The sequence below is a fragment of the Manis javanica genome, chromosome 7, assembly GCF_040802235.1.
Source record: "Manis javanica isolate MJ-LG chromosome 7, MJ_LKY, whole genome shotgun sequence".
Classification (NCBI taxonomy): domain Eukaryota; kingdom Metazoa; phylum Chordata; class Mammalia; order Pholidota; family Manidae; genus Manis; species Manis javanica.
Genome location: NC_133162.1, coordinates 46,476,145 through 46,499,156, shown reverse-complemented (window position 1 = coordinate 46,499,156; position 23,012 = coordinate 46,476,145). Strand labels below are relative to the sequence as shown.

Genomic DNA, 23,012 nt, shown 5'->3' with positions numbered 1-23,012 from the left:
CATTGTGAGCAGTGCCGGCCCCATCCTGCTGAAACATTTGCGCAGTACAGAGGAGGGGGAGTAGATGCAGGGAAAGGCTCAGGAAGGTTCTCCGTGGCCCCTTGTGTTCTATGTGAATCCGTTAAACTTTTCTGGGAATTAAAACACAAGTGTGCTTTTGGCCTAACACCCACCCTTTTTCTGGGTGGACCCAGCTGGGGAGGGCAGGTTTATCAGTACCTTAAACGTGCCCAGCCCTCTTAGAGAAAACTCAGGCCAGCAGCCTCTCAGACTGTGTTCCCTAAAAAGGAATGGCAGGTTGTGCTCCCATGGTAGAAAACTGAAGTGTGAAGTGTGCAGCCCATTCCTTGCAAACAGAATCTGCCTTCCCTTGGCCAGGCAGATAAATCGGATCCTGTTCATCCGATTGCTTATGGAAATAAGCTTGCTTATGGCTTGCACGCACTGAGACCTTGAGGGTGCCTTCGAGGGAAGGATGGATTGAATGCCTACCAGGGGCCTGTGTTTTTCCTAACACAGATCTTATTTAATCATCAGTATTAATGCTTATGGAAGCCAACATTCAGTGCCTGTTGCATTTATTGCCAAGTACTGTGCTAAAGGAATTACATCCCCGTAACACCCTGTAATGTGGGAACTACTATGATCTACACTTCTGGATGAGAACCTTGAGGCTCAGTAAACAGAAAAGCCAGCACTCAGACCCATCAAATCCAATGGCAGAGTCACTGCTTTTAAATTGAGATATAATTCACACAGCAGAATACCATTTTAAAGGGTACAATACATTGATTTCTCATACATTCCCAAGGTTGTGCAGCCATCACCACCATCTTATTCCAGAACATTTTCATCACCCCAAAAAGAAATCCCGTTAAGCAGTCACTCCCTGTTCTTCCCTTCTCCCAGCCCCTGGCATCTAAATCTACTTTTTTTTTTTTTTAATGGATTTGCTGCTTCTGGGCATTTCATATAAATGGAATCGTAGAATACATGGCCTTTGTGTCTGGTTTCTTTCACTTAGCATATTGTATTCAAGTTTCATGTATGCTGTTCTATGTATCATTGCTTCATTCCTTTTTATTGCTGAATAATATTCAGTTGTATCAATATACCACATTATGTTTATGCACTTGTGAGTTGATAGACATTTGGGTTATTTCCACTTTTTTGGGGGCTGTTTCTAACCCTTGTGTTCCTGTTTTTCCTGTGTGCACATATGCTTTCATTTCTCTTGGGTATCTGTGTAGGACTGGGATTGAGGGTAGAGCCCGTGCTTTTATCCACCTTGACGAAGGCATCATTGCATTTAGAAATGAGGAAACTGAGACCCCCAAGTGGTCTCAGTGAAGTGACTTGCTTTGACCACACAGCTCATAAGTACTAGGGACGGGAATACTACCAGGTCCCTGGACTCACAAACCCTAGTTCTTCCTCCATACCACACCCAACCAGCTCTCTTTTTTTGCTGTTTTAGCGGAACAGATCCAGGCGGGAAAGAGCTGGGGGGAGGGGCGAGCTGGGCACAGGTCCTGCATATACCCCTGACTCCTGTGTCCAGCACCAGAACACTGGCCACCCATCCCTACCTCCTCCCCTGACCCCTACAGCTGCTCACGGTCGACCCACTGTCTCCATTGGGAGGGAAATTTGCCCAATAAAGTCATTTACAGTGAAATGTTATGGATTTTACAACTTTTTCAAAATTTTCCATGTGTACTGTTTCCACTGGTTCCCCCTCCCCCGTCCTTGTTTACATTTTAAAAGAGGACCTGGGAGGGCTTTGCTTAACTTGCGAGAACCCCCTAATGCTCCCTACTGCTAGAGATTGTTCTGCATTCTCTCCCAGCCTCTGCCTGGCCAGACTGTAAGCTGCTGATTTCCTTGATTGATTGGCACATGGGATTTGCCTTCCGCCCTGTTACTCAGTCTGACCTCATTTCTCTGGTGCCTTCCAGGGCCCTCTCTGGGTGGGCCGGGGTAAGTGGAGTAGGAGCCCCACGGCGGCCACCACTGTAAGAAAGACACCATGTCACCGTTGCAAATTTCTTCTGTTTACATGCTTGATTTAGTTGAGTCCTTCCAGCAAGCTGGGATGTAGGTATTTCTTCCTGCCTCTTACATATGGAGCAGGTGAGCCTCAGGAAGTGGAATTGACATGATCTTGGTGGCCAGAAAGCAGTAGGGCTGGGAGAAGGACACACTGTCTGTCTGATACTAGTGGGCAGCTCACCTTGCATGCAGAGGCAGGACTGTGGTCCAGGGCTCTCCAAAGCAGTGTTCTGCAGTGGCATTCTGGTAGATCACCCAAGACTCCCATAATGGGGGTGTGAGTGCAGAATAGTAGCCACTAGCTAGCTAGCTATGTGTGGCTATTAAGCACTTGAAATGTGGAGAGTCTGATTTGAGAAGTGCTATTAAGTATAAAATACACATAGGATTTTCAAGACTTTGTATGACAAAAGGATATATGTAATAGTTCATTAATAATTTAAAAAATATTGATTGCTGTGTGTGAATAGTATTTTGGATATATTGGGTTAAATGTTTAAAATTAATTTCACCTATTAAAAATGTGACTACTAGAAAATTTAGAATTATATTTGTGGCTTGCGTTATATTTCTGTTGGACAGTGCTCAGCTAGACAGTGAATTTCATGGCTCAGAAGTTTGGACAGAGGCACTCTGCATTTAAAGAGTGGGTTCCTGTGGGTCTGTGGGCCCTGGTATTCTCATCAGAAAGACCAGGAGGCTGGAATCCAGGATATCTAACAGATCACTCCAGCCTGTGCTTTGTTGTTAGGTGGCCATCCAGCTCTCTAGGCCTCAGTTTCCTTATCTGTTAGATGGGGTAAATGATCCTGCCTTACTATCTGCCCACTTATCCAATTAGAGAGTGGATGTGCAAACACTTGGAAAATGTGCAGAACTGTAGAAATGCCAGATGTTTTCCTTGTTCATCACCCAGAACACACCTGTAGGCACCTTGTGGGGGAGTGCAGCTTTCTGGATAATAGAAGGTGTGAGGCCAGACCCTTAGCCAGGAAACGGATCCTGGAGAACATTCTGCCTTTCTGCCTTGGGTTTCTGGAAAGCCTGCTTCTGAGGACTCCAGAGTGCCGTGGAGCTCCTGTGCTCACCAACGTGAGGGCCAGAGGGCAGTGTTCATTATTGCTGTTTCGCTGATGGAAAAACAGAGATGGAAGTGACTTGGCCAAGGTGATAGAGGGAGTCAGGATAGCGGAGGAGGCCAGAGGTATTCTGATTCTAGCTGGGCCTTGCACCACTGCAGTGTTGGCATCTCACAGCATTGGGGTTTGGTTGTCTTATAGTGAGAGCAAAATTGCCCTTCGGACCCTCTCTTCCTGCTTGTCTGGAGGTACCTGGATATTGGGAACTGTGAGGCTGGAGGCTGGAGGCTGCCCTGGCCCAAGCAAGGCTGAGAATTCAGCCTGTTGTTCTTGTCCTACTACATTCCAGGGCTGTTGTGTTCCCCTTGAGCGACCTGCTACCTTCTTTGTTTTTAGCTAGTCAGTGCCAGGGCTTTGTTCTCCCAGCTTCCCTCTTGTCCTGTGCGAGGGCTTGGTCTCTCTCACCCGGAAGCACCTGTTCTGTTCGCGGGCACCAAGGTCATTAGGAAGAATTTGAACATGATCTCAAGGCCTTACATGGCCCTCCTTGCAGGAGTAGTCTGGAGAATTAGGGAAGGAGCACCTTTGGAGTTGTAAGCCAGAGCCAGCTCGTTGCTGGGTGCTCAGGCCTTTCTCTTGATTTCACAGCCCTGGCTCCTCCTGTGTGAAATGGGGTGGATAATGCCCATCCTGCAGGTGTGCAGGTAGACTAGGGCAGCTAGAAGTGCCCAGCATGGCCCTGTTACATCTCAGTCCTCAGAACCTCAGCTTCCTCATCACGAGTGGGGATTCCGTTGTCCCCCTGATATACTGTGAGTAAACAGAAGTGTTGTATGAGCAGGCCCTCGTGCCTGGTCCAGCCTTGTTGAAGTGGAACTATCAGTTCAGAAGCATAAATAAAATGATGTATAAGGCGCTTAGAGTTATTTATGAACCTTGAAAAAGACCAGGGAAGGGAAACTCCCCTGCCAGTGTTTAAACATGCTGAAGGGATCCTTTTTCACTTGGTGATGTGCATGCACATCTTTCACTCACGAGCCTCTAAAGAGGAATTTATAATCCCAAATGCATTTCCTCTGGTGGCTTCCAGGTACTCGGCAGTCTCTGGGAGGCTTGAACAGTGGAGCGAGAATCCTGGTCATCTCTAAGGCTCTTGTGTCCCTCTGAGCCTTGGCCTCCAGATGCAGCTGTTGTGGGAAAAAGTGGGGGCATTTGGAGAACGCCTGGAACGCTGCTCCTCAGGGAGGGCTGCAGGCCCCGTGGAGGTGCTAGAGAAGGGCTGGGCCGTTCAGGAAAGAGGGTGACCACCTGAGCTAGGCACCACTAGAGGCCTGCCTTCCATCAGAGCAGCCACCCAGCCCAGCTGAGGAGCCACCCCCAGGGCTTTGGGGAGGGGACACAAAGGGCTTGGAGCCCACACTCACTGTCTAGCTGGAGGCACAGACCATGCTTGTGGTGCTGCAGTGCCTGAGGAAGATTCTTGCTCTACGATGCATCCACCAGGGCAAATTAATTCCTACATAGTGAACATTGGCAGACCAGGGGATGCCAAGGGAATGCTGAGGAGAGGGACAACTGGTATGGGTAGGGTGAGGATAGTGGCATGCCTTTTAGAGGAGGTGAGTCTGGAGATGGGCCTTGGGAGAAAGAAAAGGCAGGGCATGGAGGGGCCACTTACAAGTCAAGCAAGCAGAGTGGACAGTGGGCAGTGGATCTATGAAGAGGGACCTTAAGAGTGAAGAACCTCAGCCAGGCCCCAGGCTGTCTGAGGGAAGGCAGGAGGGTGCTGGGGGTAGGTGGTTCTTGTAGGGAGCCCACAGGGTCAAAAACGTGTCCTTTCCTAGCCAAGTCCCTTCCTGCTCAGGGCCTTGCTGCCAAGAGTGGACAGCAGCAGTGAGGTGGGGCCGCGGGCAGGCCAGAGGCGGGGTCGGGCTGACACACGCAGACGGGAGGATCCTGCCAGGACCTTTGGGCTCACTGTGGCTTTTGAACTTCCTTCCCAGGATTGTGTGAAAGGGGATGTGAGCAGACCTGCCAGCTTGTAGTGGGTGGAGGGTGAACGAGGCCTCCTAAAGGTCACACTGGAGTGGCGTGCTTTCTGCAGGCAAGGAGTCATGCTGCTGCCCGGCTGGGTGGGGCCGTGGCATAAAGGCCACCCACATTCCCGCAGCACCCTGGCCTAGGGAGCCCCTGGCCTGGCTTGGCCCGGGCTGAGCGAGAGGCAGAGGAAGGAGCCCAGGACCAGGAGTTGGGGAACTTAGCATCCACCCTGGTTCTCTTGCTAAACACCAGTCCCCTTTGCCAATGGCGGAACCTCTCCCACCCCTGATTTTTTTCTTGGGGCATTGGAAGTGAGAGCACCGGCCCTGCTTCTCCAACCAGGATCCTTTAAGCACTTTTTCAAGTACTTTGCTCAGTAGAGAGGCCTTTACAGGTTAGGCCATGTGAACACACTCTCATTGTGGATGTACCTACAGAACAGCAAAGTTGCATGAAATGCAGGTGTCTGCATTGCCCTGTCCTGTCCAGGTCCCATCATTGAACCAGGCAGGGTTCTGAGGAAATCTAAGCATTGGCTGCTAGTGTAAATCTTAAAGGCAGTTCCCAGAGGAAATAGGAGTTAAGCTTTCAAAGGAAAACCTGCTTATAATATGATTCCATTTTTGTAAAATGGAATTAAAAAAACAAATTGTGCACATATGAGTGTTCAGGTAGGAAAACCATTTCTCAGGAAAGGCTGGGGAAAGAACTCATATCTTTTACTTTTGTGCATTTTGTATTTGATTTTTTTAATAACTGCATATTACTTATTGTTACTAGAACTTATCATTAGTTTTTAAAAAAACCTAGTAAAATAGCACAAATATTTCAGAGGAATTTTGCCAGAATCATTTGCCGTGGTTTCAGGCATATGGCCATCTACCCTTAGTTTTCTCTTCTATAAAGTGGGTCAGTAACATTTGGTAATCAATGCATTTCTCTAGGTATTAAGGTAATAGGAGTTCGATGTGATTATGAGGTAGACAGGGGAATGAAGGAGGTGGCCTCCCTTTTGGTCGTTTAGATAGTAGGATGGGAAATGATGTTTAAGCTTACCATAACATTGTATTAAGACCATATATTAATAAATGTTACTTAGCACATTATTAAAATGCTCCCAGTAGCTCTCTGAGGTGTATTATTTAGCCCCATTTAAAAGTGTGAAAAGCAAGACTCAGGTTAAGTAACTTGTCCAAAGTCACACAGGTAATAAATGGCAGATTCTGGGTTTGAACCCGGTTCTCTTTATCCACAGCCCCGTGTTCTTCCCACCATGTGAGAAAGAATGGAAATGTATAAGGAGGGACCTAAAATGAGGGCTTAGAAGACCTGGAATCTAGATCCAGTTGCCACTTAATAACCCATGTGACTATGTGTGAGTCACAGGTCTCAATTTCCTCTACTATAAAATGGAGATAATGACGTGGTTCCTGCCTACTTCACTGGGTCTTTGTCTTGGAAGAAAGAGAACTAACATACTAAGAGTACCTGCTTCTTGCCTGGCACCCATGAGCTCATTTCATCTCTCATTTCATCTCTTTCTATGGCATCCAAATGGGATAACGTACGTGAAAGTCCTGTGTATAAATGGTAAAGCCCTCTGCTAATGTGAGCTATTATGAAAATAATATTAATCACCCAGGATATATTCTTTCCTGAGTCAGTCTCTTTAAGAAAAAGAAGTGAATCTGATGTTGAAATCTCTGCCCTTCCCTTAAGCAAGAGTCCTTAACCTTAACCCTTCATTGCCAGCTTCCTGATTTCCTTTGCAAGTAAAGCATCTCACTTGGAAAATTCATTTTAAAGGTCTGTGCGGGGCAGCTTCAATCACACCTGCCTGACTTGTTCTTGATCCTCATGGGAGAGTGGAGGAGAGTGAGTGAAAAGTTTCCATGGCAGTGCCCCCTTCCACAGGGTCAAAATGCCTGGGTCACCAGTAGTTATGGTGCCTCCTGTGCCCGCTGGTCTGGTCCATTTACTTTGGCATGTCCAGTCTTGAATTGGTTTTGTGTGTTCTGTTGAAGCGGGAGGTGGGGCTGCAGTTAGGTGCACAGATATTTGAGTTTAGTCCAGTTTGGGGTCACTGGGTTCCTTCAATAGTGGGGTGGCTCTGGGCCAGGGAGGCTTGGTGAGGCTGTGTTCTGCCATCTCGTCCTGCTGCTGTGGCGTTCCAGCTTCTCGAGCTGCTAAGAGCTTCTAAGCCCTCCTGGTCCACAAGAACGACAATCCAGAACATGTATTTGCACAGTATTAGGGGATGAGTGCCCACCTGGTGCAGCCAGCCTGCTCCCGCCCTTGTGAGAGGGGCTCTTCCCTTCCCGGGACGGTGAAAGATACCCTGGAGACTGGCCAAGGGTACATGTCAGTCTCACCCAGAGTCTGCAGGACCCAGCTCTGCATGTGGTATCTGGGACTCTGGCACCTCCCCCGTTTCCTTCCTAGGCAGACCAGAGTTCTGCATGCTTGTGTCAGACACCACGTGCAGGAGTGACCATTCAGGGGCCCTGGGGGTTCGGATCATGGACTCCTGGGAGCCTCTGTCCTGTGGCAGCCTCTGACGTTCCAAAGGCTGAGTCTTGCTGCTTGCAGCCACTGGAAGAGGTGCTGTGCTGTGCTGTGCTCCCACTCCTCAACCCCGCCATAATGTGGGGCTGGGGGCTGGAAGCACAGGAAAGATTCTTTGGGCCCCAGAGTTTGGCCAGAGCAGTAACGCAGCAGCAGTTAAGGAAGGCAGTGTCCTGAGAGAAGAGGAAGGCTTGTGGAAGTGTGAGTGTGTGAGGGGGGTGGTGGGAAGGAAAAGATCTGGAGATGCTGTGGAAAGGGGACAGAAACAGGAAAGTTGCAAGGACCACAGACTTTGACTGCAGGCCTTTCCCAGGTCTGCGTTGGCCACCGTCTTCCCCTCCTGGGCTCTGCCCCAGGAAGCAGCAGCTCTTGCCTGGGTGTTCACCAAGTGCAGCCATGCCACATCTGGAGCCGACAGGCAGGAGCAGTACTCCTGACACCCTTCCTTCCTCCCTCCCTCCACCCACCACCCATTCTCAGCCTCTTTCCCAGGTGGCCAGGGGCAGCCCCGCCAGCTGCCAGGCAGGGCTGGTCCCAACAAGGGGAAGGAGGCCCCGTGCTCAGCGAGGTGCTGGGCACTCTGGCCCCTGGGAATATTTAGCCACGTGCAAATTAGTTCATGTGTGCTCTCTCTAGTGCTCTTTGGGCTGCTTAAAGCGCCACAGTCCACATGGTGTAGATCTCCTGAGCCCTGCAGGTGCCTCCCTGGCTGGGCAGCACGGCAGGTACCTGGCCAGCCCAACCCCGGCCCCAGAATCTATATTGGTTCAAAGGCTCCTCCTGAGCTCCCAAGGACCAATGGAAAGGGCCCTGCCTTATTCTCACTCATATGAGATCCAGGAGGCCTCAAGTTTGATTCCAGCTCTGCCCTGAATTGTACCTTCTTTTTTGGCCCCGTTTCCATGTCTCTTCTGTGAAAAGTTGTACCACATGGTGATTCGTGAATGTGAATCGAGGAGGAAAGCTCTCCCTCTGAAGATGCTTGGGGGTCAGGTTGTCATCTATGCCCCCAGAATGCTTTCTTGTTTGAGCTTCTGGGCTCTATGTGGGTTTGGCTTGGCTGTCTCGAAAAGTCAGAATTCTGGGTCAGTGTCCCTGTGTTGAGCTGTACCTTGAGTATGGGGCAGGATGACTGTGCAGCTATGGGGAGCATTGCTTTTTCTAAAAGTTTCCGTGTATCTGGAAAACCTCAGCAGCTTTACTTGGGCCTGCCCTCCACAGAATAGGGGAACCTGGCTTCCCCAAGGGATGGGGGGTTGTGGTAGGGAGAGTGTTTGGCTTGCAAGTATGAAATCTGGTTCCCCCAGCAGTGTGCTCTGAACTAATCACTTTGCTTTTAGGAGCTTCAGTTTCTGTGTGTGTAAAGTGGGGATTAAGAATGTCTCCCTGACAGGGTCATTTTTAAGATTAAATGGCATACTGGATGTGAAAGCACTTGATAGACTGTTCATAATATAAGTATTATGCTAACATCCAGCATTAATTGAATTCCTCTTTTGTGCCAGGCAACTGGGTGAGTTCCAAAGGTCTGTTCAACATGTTTCTTGTCCTTGGAAACTCACATGTTATCGAAGAAGACAGACATGTCAGTACACATAATGATAATGTAGAGTAAGGAGTGTAAGAGTCAAAGCATGTCCAAAATGCTAGAGAAGCCATGTGCCTATTATTGCATGGTCTGCTCCTGCTCACCTGTTTTCTGCCCAGCAGACAGCTTGATCTTTCTGAAACAAAAATCTCATTGTAGAATCTTGATTGAAGTCATCCTGAAGCTTGCCGTGCTTTGGGATCAAGTCTGAATTTGTTTATGTGGTTTATAAGGTCCTGCATGACTTAGCTCCTGACTGTCTTTCTTGCCTCATTTCTCACACTGTGTGCTTGATCCATGTTAAATTTACTTCGATTCACTGTACAAGCCATCCTCCCTTGCCTTTGGCCTTTACATGTGCTCTTGCTTGTGCCTGGATGCACTCTGACATCGCCCTCCAGGAAGCCTCCTCTGGCCCACACTCAGCAGGCCCCTGAGTAGCTAAGTGTGCTCCTCTGGCAACTTGTGCCATGCATGAGTGTATTGAGACTGCCTCCTCCCACCAGACTTGCTATGATGGCAAGGATTTTGAGCCAGTCTTGGGGATAAAGTGGAGGCTGTCTCTTCCTAGTGCTGTGATTCTGGCAATTTATATTTCAGCTCTTATGGTTTCTGATTGCCCATCTTTACATTGTTTTATCATGAAGGGTAAAGAAAAAGGTAGTTGCAGTAGAAGAGATTAGGGGTGGGGGCAGGGTTGTTTCTGGCTGCAGAGACACCCGGTACAACTGCCAGTTCCATGATTGTCCACTGAGTCAGGAGATGGGCTGGGCCTGGAGGAGGACGCGGCATGGAGACCAGAACGAGAAGGCTGCCTATGACCAAAATATGCAGAAATGACCTAGGACTGGAGACCCTGTGTCCTTGTCTCAGGACATTTCCAGTCACCCTGAAAAGTGAGCATGATGAGATGCCGTTGTTAGAAGCAAATCAGTATCAAGGTCTGTTCAGCCTCACTGGGTCCTAAATCCGTCTCTGCAGCCACTGCAAGCCTTCTGTGTGCGTGCTGCATCTGAGTCACTGGGAGGTCGAGGTGAGTGGAGCAGACAGTTGAGGGGGCAAGTGCAGAAAGCTGTATCCAGGCTTACTGTGCTGAGAGATCGGTGCTGAGGGAGGGGTATCTCCAGCCAGAGGGACTCAGATGTCTGCAGGCGGAGGTGACATTTGATGATGGGTAGGTGAGGTTTGGATAACTGAGAAGAGAAGGAAGGGCATTTCAGTAAGAAAACCCAGGCATTTACCAGGAATGGTAGAGGTGGTTTGGCCAGAGTTCAGAGAGCATGGAGCCATACCTGCCGAGTGTAGGTGCCTCAGGCATGCAGTATCATTGCAAGACTGTGAGAGGGGAGTGAATTGACCAGGGCTGCAGTTTAAGAAGGTGACTGTGGTGGTGGTATAGAGGATGAGATGGAAGGAAGAGAGATTAAAGATGGAAAACCATTACAGTGAATCAGTGAGGAGTGAGGAGTCCAGGCACATGGTCATCAGGACTTCTGAAGCTGAGGAGTGGCAAAAAGAATGAATGGTGACAGATGACTTCCGGTGAACTCTATGAGGACAGGACCATGAAGACAGATTTCTAGCCCAGAGCCAGGCACAGGGTAGGTGTCTGTCTTGCCAATGGGTTTCAGTTCCGGACAGGTTCAACTATGGATTCAGTGAGACTAAGGAATGAAAGTGAAATGTTCTTAGGGTAAAAGGGTTATTCCCAACTTTGTTCCCACGGTGGCAGGTCAATCACTAGAATCCCATCCACTCAAAGCAAGCCAGTCTCTGCCTCTGGGCCTCTGCCCCTCAGCCATCTCAGTCTCTGTCCTCAGTGCTGCCACCACTCCAGCCTCTGCTGTCCTGCAGCTGTGTGGTCATTCCACCATGTCACTCAGAACACTGGGCAGAGCTCTTTTTATAGAGTCAATAGCAACATATTGCCCGCATGTGTGAAGTGAGCAAGCCGACCAGGGCCAGGTAAGAATCCTGGCCACAGAAACCTTCAGTTTCTCCACAGTGTCCAATAAGTACTTTTTGAGAGAATAAATGGGAAGTTACTATGAAGGAAGAACAACCAGGGAAAACCCAGGGGGCCTGAGGTTAGGAGCCTGGGAACTTGGAGGAGAATGTGCAACCCAGAAAGAGGAGCAGTTGGTTTTGTACATCAAGTGCCTTGGAAGTGTGCTCACATCAGCCCCAGCCCTTGGGTATGGGGCCCGGGTGGCTGTCTCCATACCTTCTGGGGATGGTGGGATTCAAGTTTCTGTGCTCTGGGCCTGCTGCTCCGTGTTCTGAAGGGTTCCAGCCTTTTGGCTACTATTTCCATCTTAGACATCATGCCTGGGGAAACCTATCAACAACTCTGTCTCATGTTAATAATAACTGATGTTTATTGAGCACTTCCTGTGTGCTTTTCCATCTCAGTTGATTTTACAACATTCTGAGAGTTAGGTCCTATTTGCCATCTCAGTTTTTCATTTGGGGAAACTAAAGTTCACGCAGCTGTTAAGGGATGGTTTTGAACCCCAGACAGCTGGCTCTCAAGCACTCCATCTTAACTGACCCTGCATCTCTGTGAGGATGAACCAGCCAGCCACTTCTCACATAGGGAAGAAGTCATGTGGAGGTGTAAGGTGCCTCTAGCATGTACTTGGTTGGGGTTGAAGAGCAGCTTCCATATGACATCCAAGGATTGGAAGGGACCTTGGAGATATCTGGTTTACTTTATAGAAGAGGAACTGGGGCTCAGAGCATTTGCAAGGCTGCTCTGAGTGACATGGCTGATGGAATTTGAATGACTTGCCATTGTGTGATGGGCTAACATGGGTGTTCCGGTGCCCATGGGAGCTGGATTGTCTTGGGCAGGTGGGAACCTCACTCTGTTCTCCTCCAGCCAGACTTGAGCTGAAATGACCTTCCTCAGCCTTGGCCTCACTTTTCTTCCCCTCATCCTTCCCCCAGATTGACAAGTATCTCTATGCCATGAGGCTCTCCGATGAAACTCTGATAGATATCATGACTCGTTTCAAGAAGGAAATGAAGAATGGCCTCTCCCGGGATTTTAACCCAACAGCCACGGTGAAGATGTTACCAACATTTGTAAGGTCCATTCCTGATGGTTCAGGTGAGTCTCATACCCTGAGATTGGTTTCTGAGGGCCAAATGCTCTGTGAAAACATCCTTCCAACTTTGATTCCTTTGTTCATTCATTCAGGTGCTCATTCATTCATTCACCTTTTCACCATTTGTCTTCCATCCATCCATCCATTCATCCAACATATGTCTACTGAGTATTCACCAGGTGGCAGCACTGGGGATACTGTGTAGGCAAGGCTGACCTACCCCCACTGGCCTGCCGGTCTGGTGGCTTGTGGTAAGAAAGGGTAGTGTTCATGGATCTTACAGATGCCGTGTGGGTTGCTCCTCTGTCTCCGGAACATGAAAGGCTCCAGAACAAATGAAGAATTCATTTTAGGGGAATCTGTCAGGGCACCAATGCCTCCCTTCAGATAAGTAGCAATCCTGGTGGCCAGGCGGGTCTCAGACTCAGATGGGAGATTCAGGTCCCCATCTGAACACATTTCACAGGTGCTAAATCAAGGTAGCTCCCAAAGCAGAGAAATGGTGAGGGGAGATAGAATTGAGGAAAAAAATATTAATCTGTTGTTGTGTATTTGTGTGGCTCATGCCCCAAAAGGGAGCATTGGAGGGCTTCCTGAGGATTGTTTGTACCCCCTCCCAGAGGAGTGGGCTCAGCTCCTGCACTTGGTGAAATGGAGGTTGAGCGGGCACAGCATGACGTGCCCTGGCGAGGCTGTTCTGTTCAACCAGTTAGTAGCTTGCAGGGCGTGGCGCTGTGTCTGCCCTAGCTTGGCATACTCACAGGAATCCTGCTCTGAGCTGTGTTCTGTGCTCCAGGCACCAGCATACGCAAGACAGGGAGAGGGGATGAGAAAGGCCCTTCTCTTGGGCTTGTAAGCTGACACTGTGAGTAGGGCCTCACACACTCCTGCTATTTCTGCCCTGCTCTGGAGACTGTTTAAAGCTGTAGTTTGGGGTGCCTACAAAATGGACGTTAGGAAAATTGCATCTATTGCAGTTGATGGTCACAGAAAAGGGGTGAGTGCACAGCTTGTTGTTAGACTGGCCCAGTGGGAAGGTCCTTCTGTGCTGGCCTTTTTGTCGTGAGTGAGATTCAGATGCTAATGAAGGGCAGGTGCTCTGTTTGCTTGTGGCCACAGGTGGGGTTTGCTTCATGCACGCACATTGGCATTTCTGTCTCTGATGTTTCTTGACTATTTAAAATCTACTCCACCTCCATCCTTTTGTTTCCCTTGGGGTCTTGGTTACCAGCGGTTTAGCTTTTTAGTAACTACCAAGAGATGCTGGCTGTCAGAGTGACTGGACTGTGGTGTGCCCTGGGTTTTGTTCTGATGTCTCTGACCTTGTCTTTCACTCCTTCTTTTTCCCAGCTCAGGGTGGCACCCCCATCCAGGAACATTTGGGCCTTTCTCAGGATGAGTGGAGTTCTGTGGGAGAGGTGTGGCTGTGCCTGCTTCCAGCTGAGAGAAGAGGAGTGGGGAGGGGGGCGTGGGCAGCTCCCGGAAGACCCTTGCTCTGCCTTTGCTTGGGAGAGCTCATTAGGATACCCTATGCCACCAGGGCACCTGGTCCTGTGTGACTGGCCCAGGCTAACAGCCGTGGAGGACATGCCTCCCTTTCCTCCTGAACCCTACGCTCAGGCCAGCCGCCTTCGCAGGCCCCTGTGTCAGCAGGTGGTGCTCTCCCGCATGCTTTCACAAACCCTTTCCAGGGTTGAGGGTCTCAAAGTGTGATCCAAGGACACTAGGAATTTAGCCATTTGCCTCATCAGCAACTGTTCAAAACATGCCCCAGAACTCAGACTCATTTGGGAAAAATGACTTTCTACAGCCCCTGTTTAGAGATAGGTAACAGACACCAAGATACTACAGACATTGGGTAATCTTGCAAGAAAGAAACCTATTAAACCTGGCTTTCCTGCCTTTTCCCTAAACCCATCTGATCTTTTTCCCTGTTTCATCTATTTGAGACACTTTTCTATTCAAGTATCTCTGCAGTTAGCAATGCACTATACAATAATTGCATCTTAAAATTAGTATTGGCAGCATTTTTTCTCCACATTATATAAAATGATGATATGTCCCATAATCAGTTGTGTCTTAAGTGTGGTGGCCTATGTGGTAATACACCTGTGCTGGGAGCACTGTCCTAGGGCTTGTGGAATGGCAGCCAGCAGCCTGGGCCCCGTATTTCCTTCTGTATGTGCACAGGGCCTAATGTTTAGGGCCTCAGGAGTGCAGAGCGTTGTTGGGAACGGGGAGGAAGAGGAGGTGAAACCAGAGCCCTAAAGCAGGAGGACCCACCCTTCTGTGCAGAGGGCCTGTTGCGCCCACCTGCTCTCAGTGCCCTTCCCCTCCTTGCCCACCCCTGCGCTCCCTGCATCCCTGGAACCGTATTGGTTTCCAAGGCTGCCATAACAAGTACCACAACCTGGGTGGCCTTAAACAACAAGAATATTGTCTCACAGTTCTGGCAGCGAGAAGTCTGAAGTCAAGGGGCAGCAGTGCCATGCCCCCTTGGAGAGTCTGGGCACACCCCTGCCTTGCCTCCTCCAGCCCCCAGTGACGGCCTTCAGTCTTACTGTTTCTTGGCTTGCCGCTGCGCCCCCTGGTCTCGGCCTGTCGTCACATGGCATTCTCCCTGTGTGTCTGTGTCCTTACATGGCATTTTCCTCTTCTAAAGATACCAGCCAGATTAGGACCCACATTAATGACTTCATCTTATCTGATTGTATCTGCTAAGACCCTGTTTCCAAATAAGGTCACATTTACAGGTACTAAGGGTTAGGGCCTCAGCATTTAGCAGGGGCCAAAGGTTAGGTTGCATTTTGGGGGTTACATAGTGCAACCACAACACACTCTCTAGCCTTTCTCCCTGTGGCTGTTCCTAATATTCACGAGTGGGCCCAGTTCATGTGCCCTGGAGCCCACAATACCCTTGGATTGGCCCCTTCAGCCCCACACAGACATTGACATTGACACCAAGGCCTCAGATACCTCACCCCAGTTCAGTCCCTACCCCTAGTGCTGTAAGTTCTCCTCCCTGCACTCCTTTATCAACCAGGAATCCAGATGGCCTCTGGAGTACTCAGAATTCGGGTCTTCTTCCTAGTAAACAGAGGTACTGTTCCCTTTTTAAATGTTAATCACTGCTTCATCTGTATAATTAGTCAGTGACAGAATTAGTGGTAATCCCCAACCACCCAGGATATATTGCTCTGTTGGGGAGAGATGCCCCCCGCAGGTAGGTGGTGATGTGATTTACAAGTCAAAGGAAGAAACGAACCTTTTCTTTCCCACTGACCTTGACTGTGGTGGGCTGCACTCAGTTTGGACACTACTAATTTTTCAGAAATATATCAGCTTATTTCCATTAACTTTTTCCTCTTTGGACATTTTTTATGGGCAGTGGTTTTTCTTTAATTGCTCTTCAGTAATTATATGTTATTATTATTTTTTTAACCCTGAAGTGACTTTAAGTTGCTGCATGTCCATTTTTTAGTAAGAAAGTATGAATAAAAATAAAAAATATATATAGAAGCATTTTCACTGTGGTGTTTTGGCTAAATAAACAGACGTCCCTTTTCAAAGCTGCCCAGTCTCCAGGGATAGCTGCTCCCCTTGCCCCCCAGCCAGCCTCCTTTGGAAGACCTGGCTTTCTGTGTCTCATTTGTGAAACCTCCCCTTTTTTCTCCTCACTAAGGATATTGGAAATGCCAATTAGGTTGTAAGCCTTTTGAGAGTAGATAGAGTTGAATATTTCCTTGTTTCTGCTTCATGGTTCCCAGCACACATTTTACCCAAAGGATAAGTTAGTACATATTTGATTTGCATTGTGGTCGCAGTTATTTTGGGGGTCCCCAAATATAGGTAGGACTACTTCCCAGCTAAAGGAAGGAAAATGTTTCCTTTCCTTTCCCACCACATTTGGGTGGCCACTTGCACCTTCTCTATCTCAATTTCCTTATCTAGGAAGATGGTTAGACTATTTCTAAAATTCTGTCCTTCTGGAATTTACTGTGTCTAGTGTTCCAGCTGGGTTTTGACAGAGGTGTAAGAACTCTGATTGGGTAGCTGATTGTGGACAGGAGGGAGAGCCTTTGTATCTCACGTACAGAGTTCATTCATTGAGCAGGGCAAAGGCAGGCATTCCATGAAAGCGGAATTTTTGTTTGCCCTCCATTCCAGTGCAGGTCTGGACTTAACAGAGAGCATCTGTCCCTGTGTTTGTTTTCCATTATTTGCTGGTCATAATGGCTGTCATTAGAAGGTGTTCTTCAGGTATTTTGTTCAATGAGCCTTCTCTAGAAGAGCAGTTCTCCTGGCTTCAGTGGAAATGGGAAACATGGGAAGAAGCCGCAAGCAGGGGCACCAGCGGCAGAAAGGTTGAGGCTAAAGATTTGAAGAGGAAGTCAGACATGCCCACTGCTGCAGAATGAGGCTGAACTTGAAATTAAAGGGGAAAAAAGTAAAAACCTAGAATGTTGGATTAGTCAACTGCTCTGCTGCTTGTTATGAGTGCGACCTTTGGAGAAGTTGCTTAACTTCTCCAAAGCTCCATTTTCTCATCTGTAAAACGGGCGTGATGATTCTTGCCCTACCTGCCAAGAGGATCAAATGAAAGTGCTTTGGAAACTGCAAACCACTCTAAGAGTTACAGTGGGTCATTGTGTTCCTCATCACTATTGTAATTTAATAACTTTGTAAGAATTCCTGGGAAGGCTCTTCCCAACTGATGTGGCCAGTCAGAGGACCCCCCACACCACTGCTCACCAGGCCTAAATGTATAGTTCTAGCCCTGGAGACAAGATTAAGAGTTTTTCAGAATTCCCTGGCATCTCTGTGATTTTAGAGGGGGAAGAGGTGGAATAAAGGGGGAAGCAAAGTCAGGCTGTTCCACCTGCACTCCAACTCCCATCAAAGAGTGGATTAGCCCACAGAATGCAGCTCTGGTGCCTCGGCAGTGGAGTTACTGGATGTCATGGCTCTGAATTGGGGAATGACTTAAGATAAAAGGGGGTGATGGATTCCCCTTGTTATGGAGGGCAAGTAGGTATTTGGACAAATCATTTCCTAAAAAAGAATATTGAACTCAGGAGCCTTGTGGTTGTAGCTGAAAGAAATGTAACTGAGATTTTTATAAGCAAAAAAGGAAAATTCTCAGTTCATATAACGGGCAAATCTAGTTGTCAGTTGGCTTCTGTATCCAGGGACTCACGTGTCTCTCATTCTTTCAGGCATTGTATGGGCTTCATTTATAGGCCACCTCTCCCTTATGGTGGCAGACACAGTCCTGGCAGCCTTAGCTGACCTCTCACCTCAAAGCCAGTGATTCCGGGATGGTCTTGAGGAGGGCGATGATTGGCTGACTTGGGTCATGTGACCATCCTGAACCAATCATCATGGCCAAGATGGGTGACTGGATGCACCTGGATACACATGGGTCCCCTTGGAGCTGGAGCAGTGGTTCGGCCCCACCCCCACCCTCAGATGAAAAATGGGGAGGGTAGTTATCTAAAGAGATGCTGGACAGTCTAGACAGTCAATAGAGCTTACCAGGAATCTTCCTGCCCTTACCAGAAGTCATCCCTTGGTGTCCTTTGCCTGGCACAGAGTAGGACTGAATAGAGCACATACTTGACCCAGGCAGGTCTTACTGAACTAGTAGCGAACACTGAATGCCTGCTGTGTGCAGCACTCAGTAAGCATGTTAAATTGCTCTTGCCTTCAAGTTACTTATCATCCAACTGTGGAAGATAAGACATATACACATAAAAAATAATGAGTATCACAGTAATTGCAGGTATATGAGAGACTAACAAAAGGGAGGGGTCCTAGCTTGCCACAGGTGTGATCCCCAGTAAGTCATTCAGTTGACTTGCTTGGAATTTCCTTATCCATAAACTGATAGGGTGAGTTAATATTTGTCCCATGTTTCTGGCGCTGCCAATGTGGTACAGAAAGAGGTGCCAACTGCCATTTCTTGTAGCAGTCACAAACACTGTGGAGCCATGGTCACTGCTAAGGGAAGGGTCAGGGGCTGCACTTGGCCTGGCAATGACCCTTTGTAAACTACCTTCAGAGGAAGACCCCGCTCAAACCCATCAATCCTACTTCTGCAGGTGTGGGGAGTGTCTAGCATTTTAGCATTGTGCTGATATCTCAAAGCCACCTTTTCTGATCACATTCTCTGACCCTAACTCTCTGGGTACCCACTGACCCGTGTTTGTTAAAAAAAGGGAGCAGTGGGGAGCTGGGGCAGACAGACCACAGTGAGAGAGGCCAGGATGGGGTGGAGCTACAGAAATGTGGGCCAGCCCCATGTGCCCTGAGGCCGGCCTCCTCTTGGATCGTGGGTTGCTGAGGTTATTTTCACTTATCCTGCTTGAGAAACCTCAGGGTTGGGTCCTGCAAAGGTGCTGCCTGAAACCTGACCCTATCCTGCATGACGGGCTGAAAGCCTCTTACCTGCTCTGTGTTGACACTGACACCAGTAAGCACGAGTTCCCCTGCTGTCACCTGGAGCTTGAGCACAAGAACCTGTTTTGACTTAGGCCTTTGATTCAGCTGAAGATGACTGGGCTTTTGACTGGAGTGGCGACCTAAAATTTTTCCATGTGATTTTTTAAAAGTTACAATAAAAAGCCAATGTAAAACGTGCAATAAATAAATGTTTATTTGAACACTAAACAGTAAATATGTGAGTTAAATAAAAATATGAGAACAAAATAAAAAACACCCACAATTTCATCTTCGAATGGTGTTCCCTTTTGTGCCTGTTGTTTCATGGTGCACAGGGGCTTTGTAGCTGTTCACCAGCCTGATTTTTGTTGTTTTCACCAGAGAACAAAGCAAAACAAAACCAAAAGCTGCAGAGTCATGGCTGTTGAAGAACCCCCAAAATGAATGTAGTCACTCCTGTTGTGCTGAAGTCTCACTTTGATGCCGTCCTTAGGGATCCTTGTCCCCAGGATCTGCCCAGGAGGCAGCTTAGCCAGTGGTTATGAATTTGGGCTTTGGAGTCAGATTTTGGCTCTGCTACTTAGTGGTCATGTGCTTGGGCAAGTTACCTGAGCCTCCCAGCCTTTACTGGCTCATCTGTAGAGTAGGGTCTGAAGTCACAAAGACTCTCACCTATGTTTCCTTCTTAGAGTTTTATAGTTTGAATTCTTACATTTAGTATTTGATCCATTTTGGGTTGATTTTCATATACAGTATGAGGTAGGAGTCCAACTTCACTCTTCTGCATGTGGATACCCAGCTATTCCAGCATCATTCGCTGAAATGGAGTATGCAGTTTCTTTTGGGGATGATGAAATTTTCTAACATTAGAAAGGAAATAGTTTTTCCTTCATTGAATAGTCTTGGCAACCTTGTCAAAAATGACCATAAGTGCACAGGTTTATTTCTGAACTCTCGATTCCCTATTTTTCCAGTTTTAATGAGATTGGCATACTGAACTCTCATTTCTGATCCATTGATCCACATATCTATCCTTACACTGGCTTGACTAGTGTTCCTTTGTAGTAAATTTTTAAACTGAGAAGTCCTCCAACTTTGTTCCTCTTTTCAAGGCTGTTTTGGCTATTTTGGGTTCCTTGAGCTTTTCTTCTTTTTTTTTAAGTAATAGTTGTTACTTAAGCACAAAGTTGAGAGGGTTACAAGTAAAATGAAGCAGATGAAGCTCTTAGACTAGAGTACAAAAAGGTTCCGTGACTGGTAGTTGATGGTAAAATAAAGTGCTTTCCATACGCTGCTACTTCATTCTCCTGAGAGGTGCTGCCTTATGTGGAATTCAGTTTTTAACCTGGTAGTAGTGTAAGCACATTAGGGTTACGATTCTGATGGGAGCCCAAAGAAAACCCTAAATTGATTCAAACAACCCATAAAGTTAGGGTCAGAATTTCCCACAAATCTATGACGTCTGCTCCCCAGCCTTCTCCCTTACTCTCTTTCCTTTGGATCATCGTAGAGGCAGTTTAAAAACTGCAACATCAATTTAAGACAATGTGACAACACTTGAAAATCAGTGATATATCCATACAACAGAATGTAGTTCAGTCATAGAGAGCAGTGAGGTACTGATACATGCTACAACATAGATGAACCTTGAAACATTGGAGTGGGTGAAAGAAGTCAGACACAACAGACCCCACATTATGTAAATCCATTGTTATGACATGGCCCAAATAGGGAAATCATAGACATAGACCATAGATTAGTGGTTGTTGGTAGATAATGAGGGTTAGGGGAAAATGGGGAGTGACTGCTAATGGATATGGAGTTTCTGTTTGGGATGATGAAAATTTTCTAATTATATAGTGGTGATGGTCGCACAACTCTGTAAATATACTAAAAACCACTAAACTGTACACTTTAAAGCAGGTGACTTGTATGACATGTGAATTATTTCTTAATAAAGCTTCTATTTAAAAAAACCAGTGGCATAGCTGCTCCATGCTTAGTGAACAACAAATGGGTGCCTTGAATGAATGAATGGGCCATTCACCCCTGTGCTCAAACAGCTCCACGCATTTAGTGAATTGTCCTGGGTGACAAGGGCAGATGCAGAATTCTAAGTTGTGGTATTTCCCTCACGGAACTTGAGAGAGAGGATTAAGAACAGTGAAATTCACTGTGAGAGTTCTTTGGTTGTTCATTGGCCCATTACCATCCTCATTAGTTCAAGTAGTATTGAGCTCCTATTGTATGTCACATACCATTCTTAGTTCCAGAAACAGAGCAGTGTGGAATCAGATAAAGGATGTCAGCTTTATAAAAGAGAAGCATTTTAAAAAAAAACAACAACTATTACTTAAAAAAAAAAGAAGAAAAGCTCAAGAAACCCAGAATAGCCAAAACAGCCTTGAAAAGAGGAACAAAGTTGGAGGACTTCTCAGTTTAAAAATTTACTACAAAGGGACACTAGGCAAGCCAGTGTGGTACTGGCATAAGGATAGATATGTGGATCAATGGGTCAGAAATGAGAGTTCAGTATGCCAATTATATCTCATTAAAACTGGAAAATAGGGAATCGAGAGTTCAGAAATAAACCTGTGCACTTATGGTCATTTTTGACAAGGTTGCCAAGACTATTCAATGAAGGAAAAACTATTTCCTTTCTAATGTTAGAAAATTTCATCATCCCCAAAAGAAACTGCGTACTCCATTTCAGCGAATGATGCTGGAATAGCTGGGTATCCACATGCAGAAGAGTGAAGTTGGACTCCTACCTCATACTGTATATGAAAATCAACCCAAAATGGATCAAATACTAAATGTAAGAATTTAAACTATAAAACTCTAAGAAGGAAACATAGGTGTGAGTCTGTGACTTCAGACTTAGCAATGGATTCTCAGACATGGCAGCAAAAGCACAAATAACTAAAGAATAAATAAATTGTACTTCATCAAAATGAAAAACTTCATGCTTTAAAAGTCGCCATCAAGAAAGTGAAAAGACGACCCACAGAAGGAGAGAAAGTGTTTCCAAGTGATGTATCTGATAGGAACTTTTACCTAGAACATAAAGAACTCTTACAACTCAGCACTCAACACAAATAACCCAAATTTTAAAATGAGCCAGGGATCTAATAGACATTTCTCCAAAGAAAGTATACAGAGGGCTGACAAGCACATGAAATAGTGTGCATTGTCATTAGTCATCAGAGAAATGCAAATCAAAGCTGAAAAGACAGAGAATAACAAGTACTGAGGACGTGAAAAAAATCAGAACTTCCTGTGTTACTGTTGCAAATGTAAAATACTGTAGCTGCTTTGGAAACAATGGCAGTGCCTCAAGAAGTTAAAATGGGTTACCGTTTGATAGAACAATTCTACTTCTATGTATATACCCAAGGGAAATAAGGTCCGCACAAAAAGTTGGGCACAAATATTCATTATTCATAATAGCCAAAAGGTGGAGACAACCCAAATGTCCATCAGCAGGCAAATGGGCAAATGAAAGAGTTATATCCACACAGTGGAATATTACTTGGCCACGAAGGAGTGAAGGTCAAATGCAGATCATGCTGCAACATGATGAATCTTCAAAATATTTTGCTAAGTGTAAGGAGCTGGTCACAAAATGCCACAAATTGTATGATTCCAGTTTGATGACATGTCCAGGATAGGCAAATCTATGGAGACATAGAGTAGATCAATGGTTGCTTAGGGCTGCAGGCAATGAGGGACTTGAGAGGCAGTGATATTAAAGGGTACAGGATTTCTTTCTGAGGTGATGAAACTGTTCTAAGACTGGTTTGTGGTAATGGTTGCGTAACTGAATATATTAAAAACCATTGAGTTGTATACTTTCAATGGGTGAACTGTATGGTGTGTGGATTATATCTCAACAACACTATTTCCAAAAAATAGAATAATAATATAAGATGCTTCCCTAGGAAAATGAGATGTTCCCTAGGAAGGGGAGTGAAATACACAAACAGACTTGTATTTACTGTGGTAGGACTGAGGGCTTACTAGACCGCCGGGGCTCAGGGTGGCAGGAGTGGCTGTCACCCTTGTATATTGGGAGAGGATGTCACGTCAGAAGTAAAATTAACAGAGTTTAACTGATTTTTTTTAGCATGTCTGGGG

General features: G+C 46.8%; 1 protein-coding gene across 4 annotated transcripts in view; it reads left to right on the top strand.

Annotated features, from left to right (window-relative positions):
• Window positions 1-23,012, top strand: part of HK1 (hexokinase 1) — a 76,927-nt gene that overhangs the window by 17,501 nt on the left and 36,414 nt on the right. For 3 of the 4 annotated variants that reach the window (XM_073240932.1, XM_073240931.1, XM_073240933.1), the window contains exon 2: window positions 12,274-12,436. In XM_073240932.1, the coding sequence (XP_073097033.1) occupies window positions 12,295-12,436 (142 nt within the window). In that variant the 5' untranslated portion in view covers window positions 12,274-12,294. Of the gene's footprint in view, window positions 1-12,273; window positions 12,437-23,012 lie in introns of those variants that run through there. The other variant, XM_073240934.1, reaches the window with a different exon arrangement.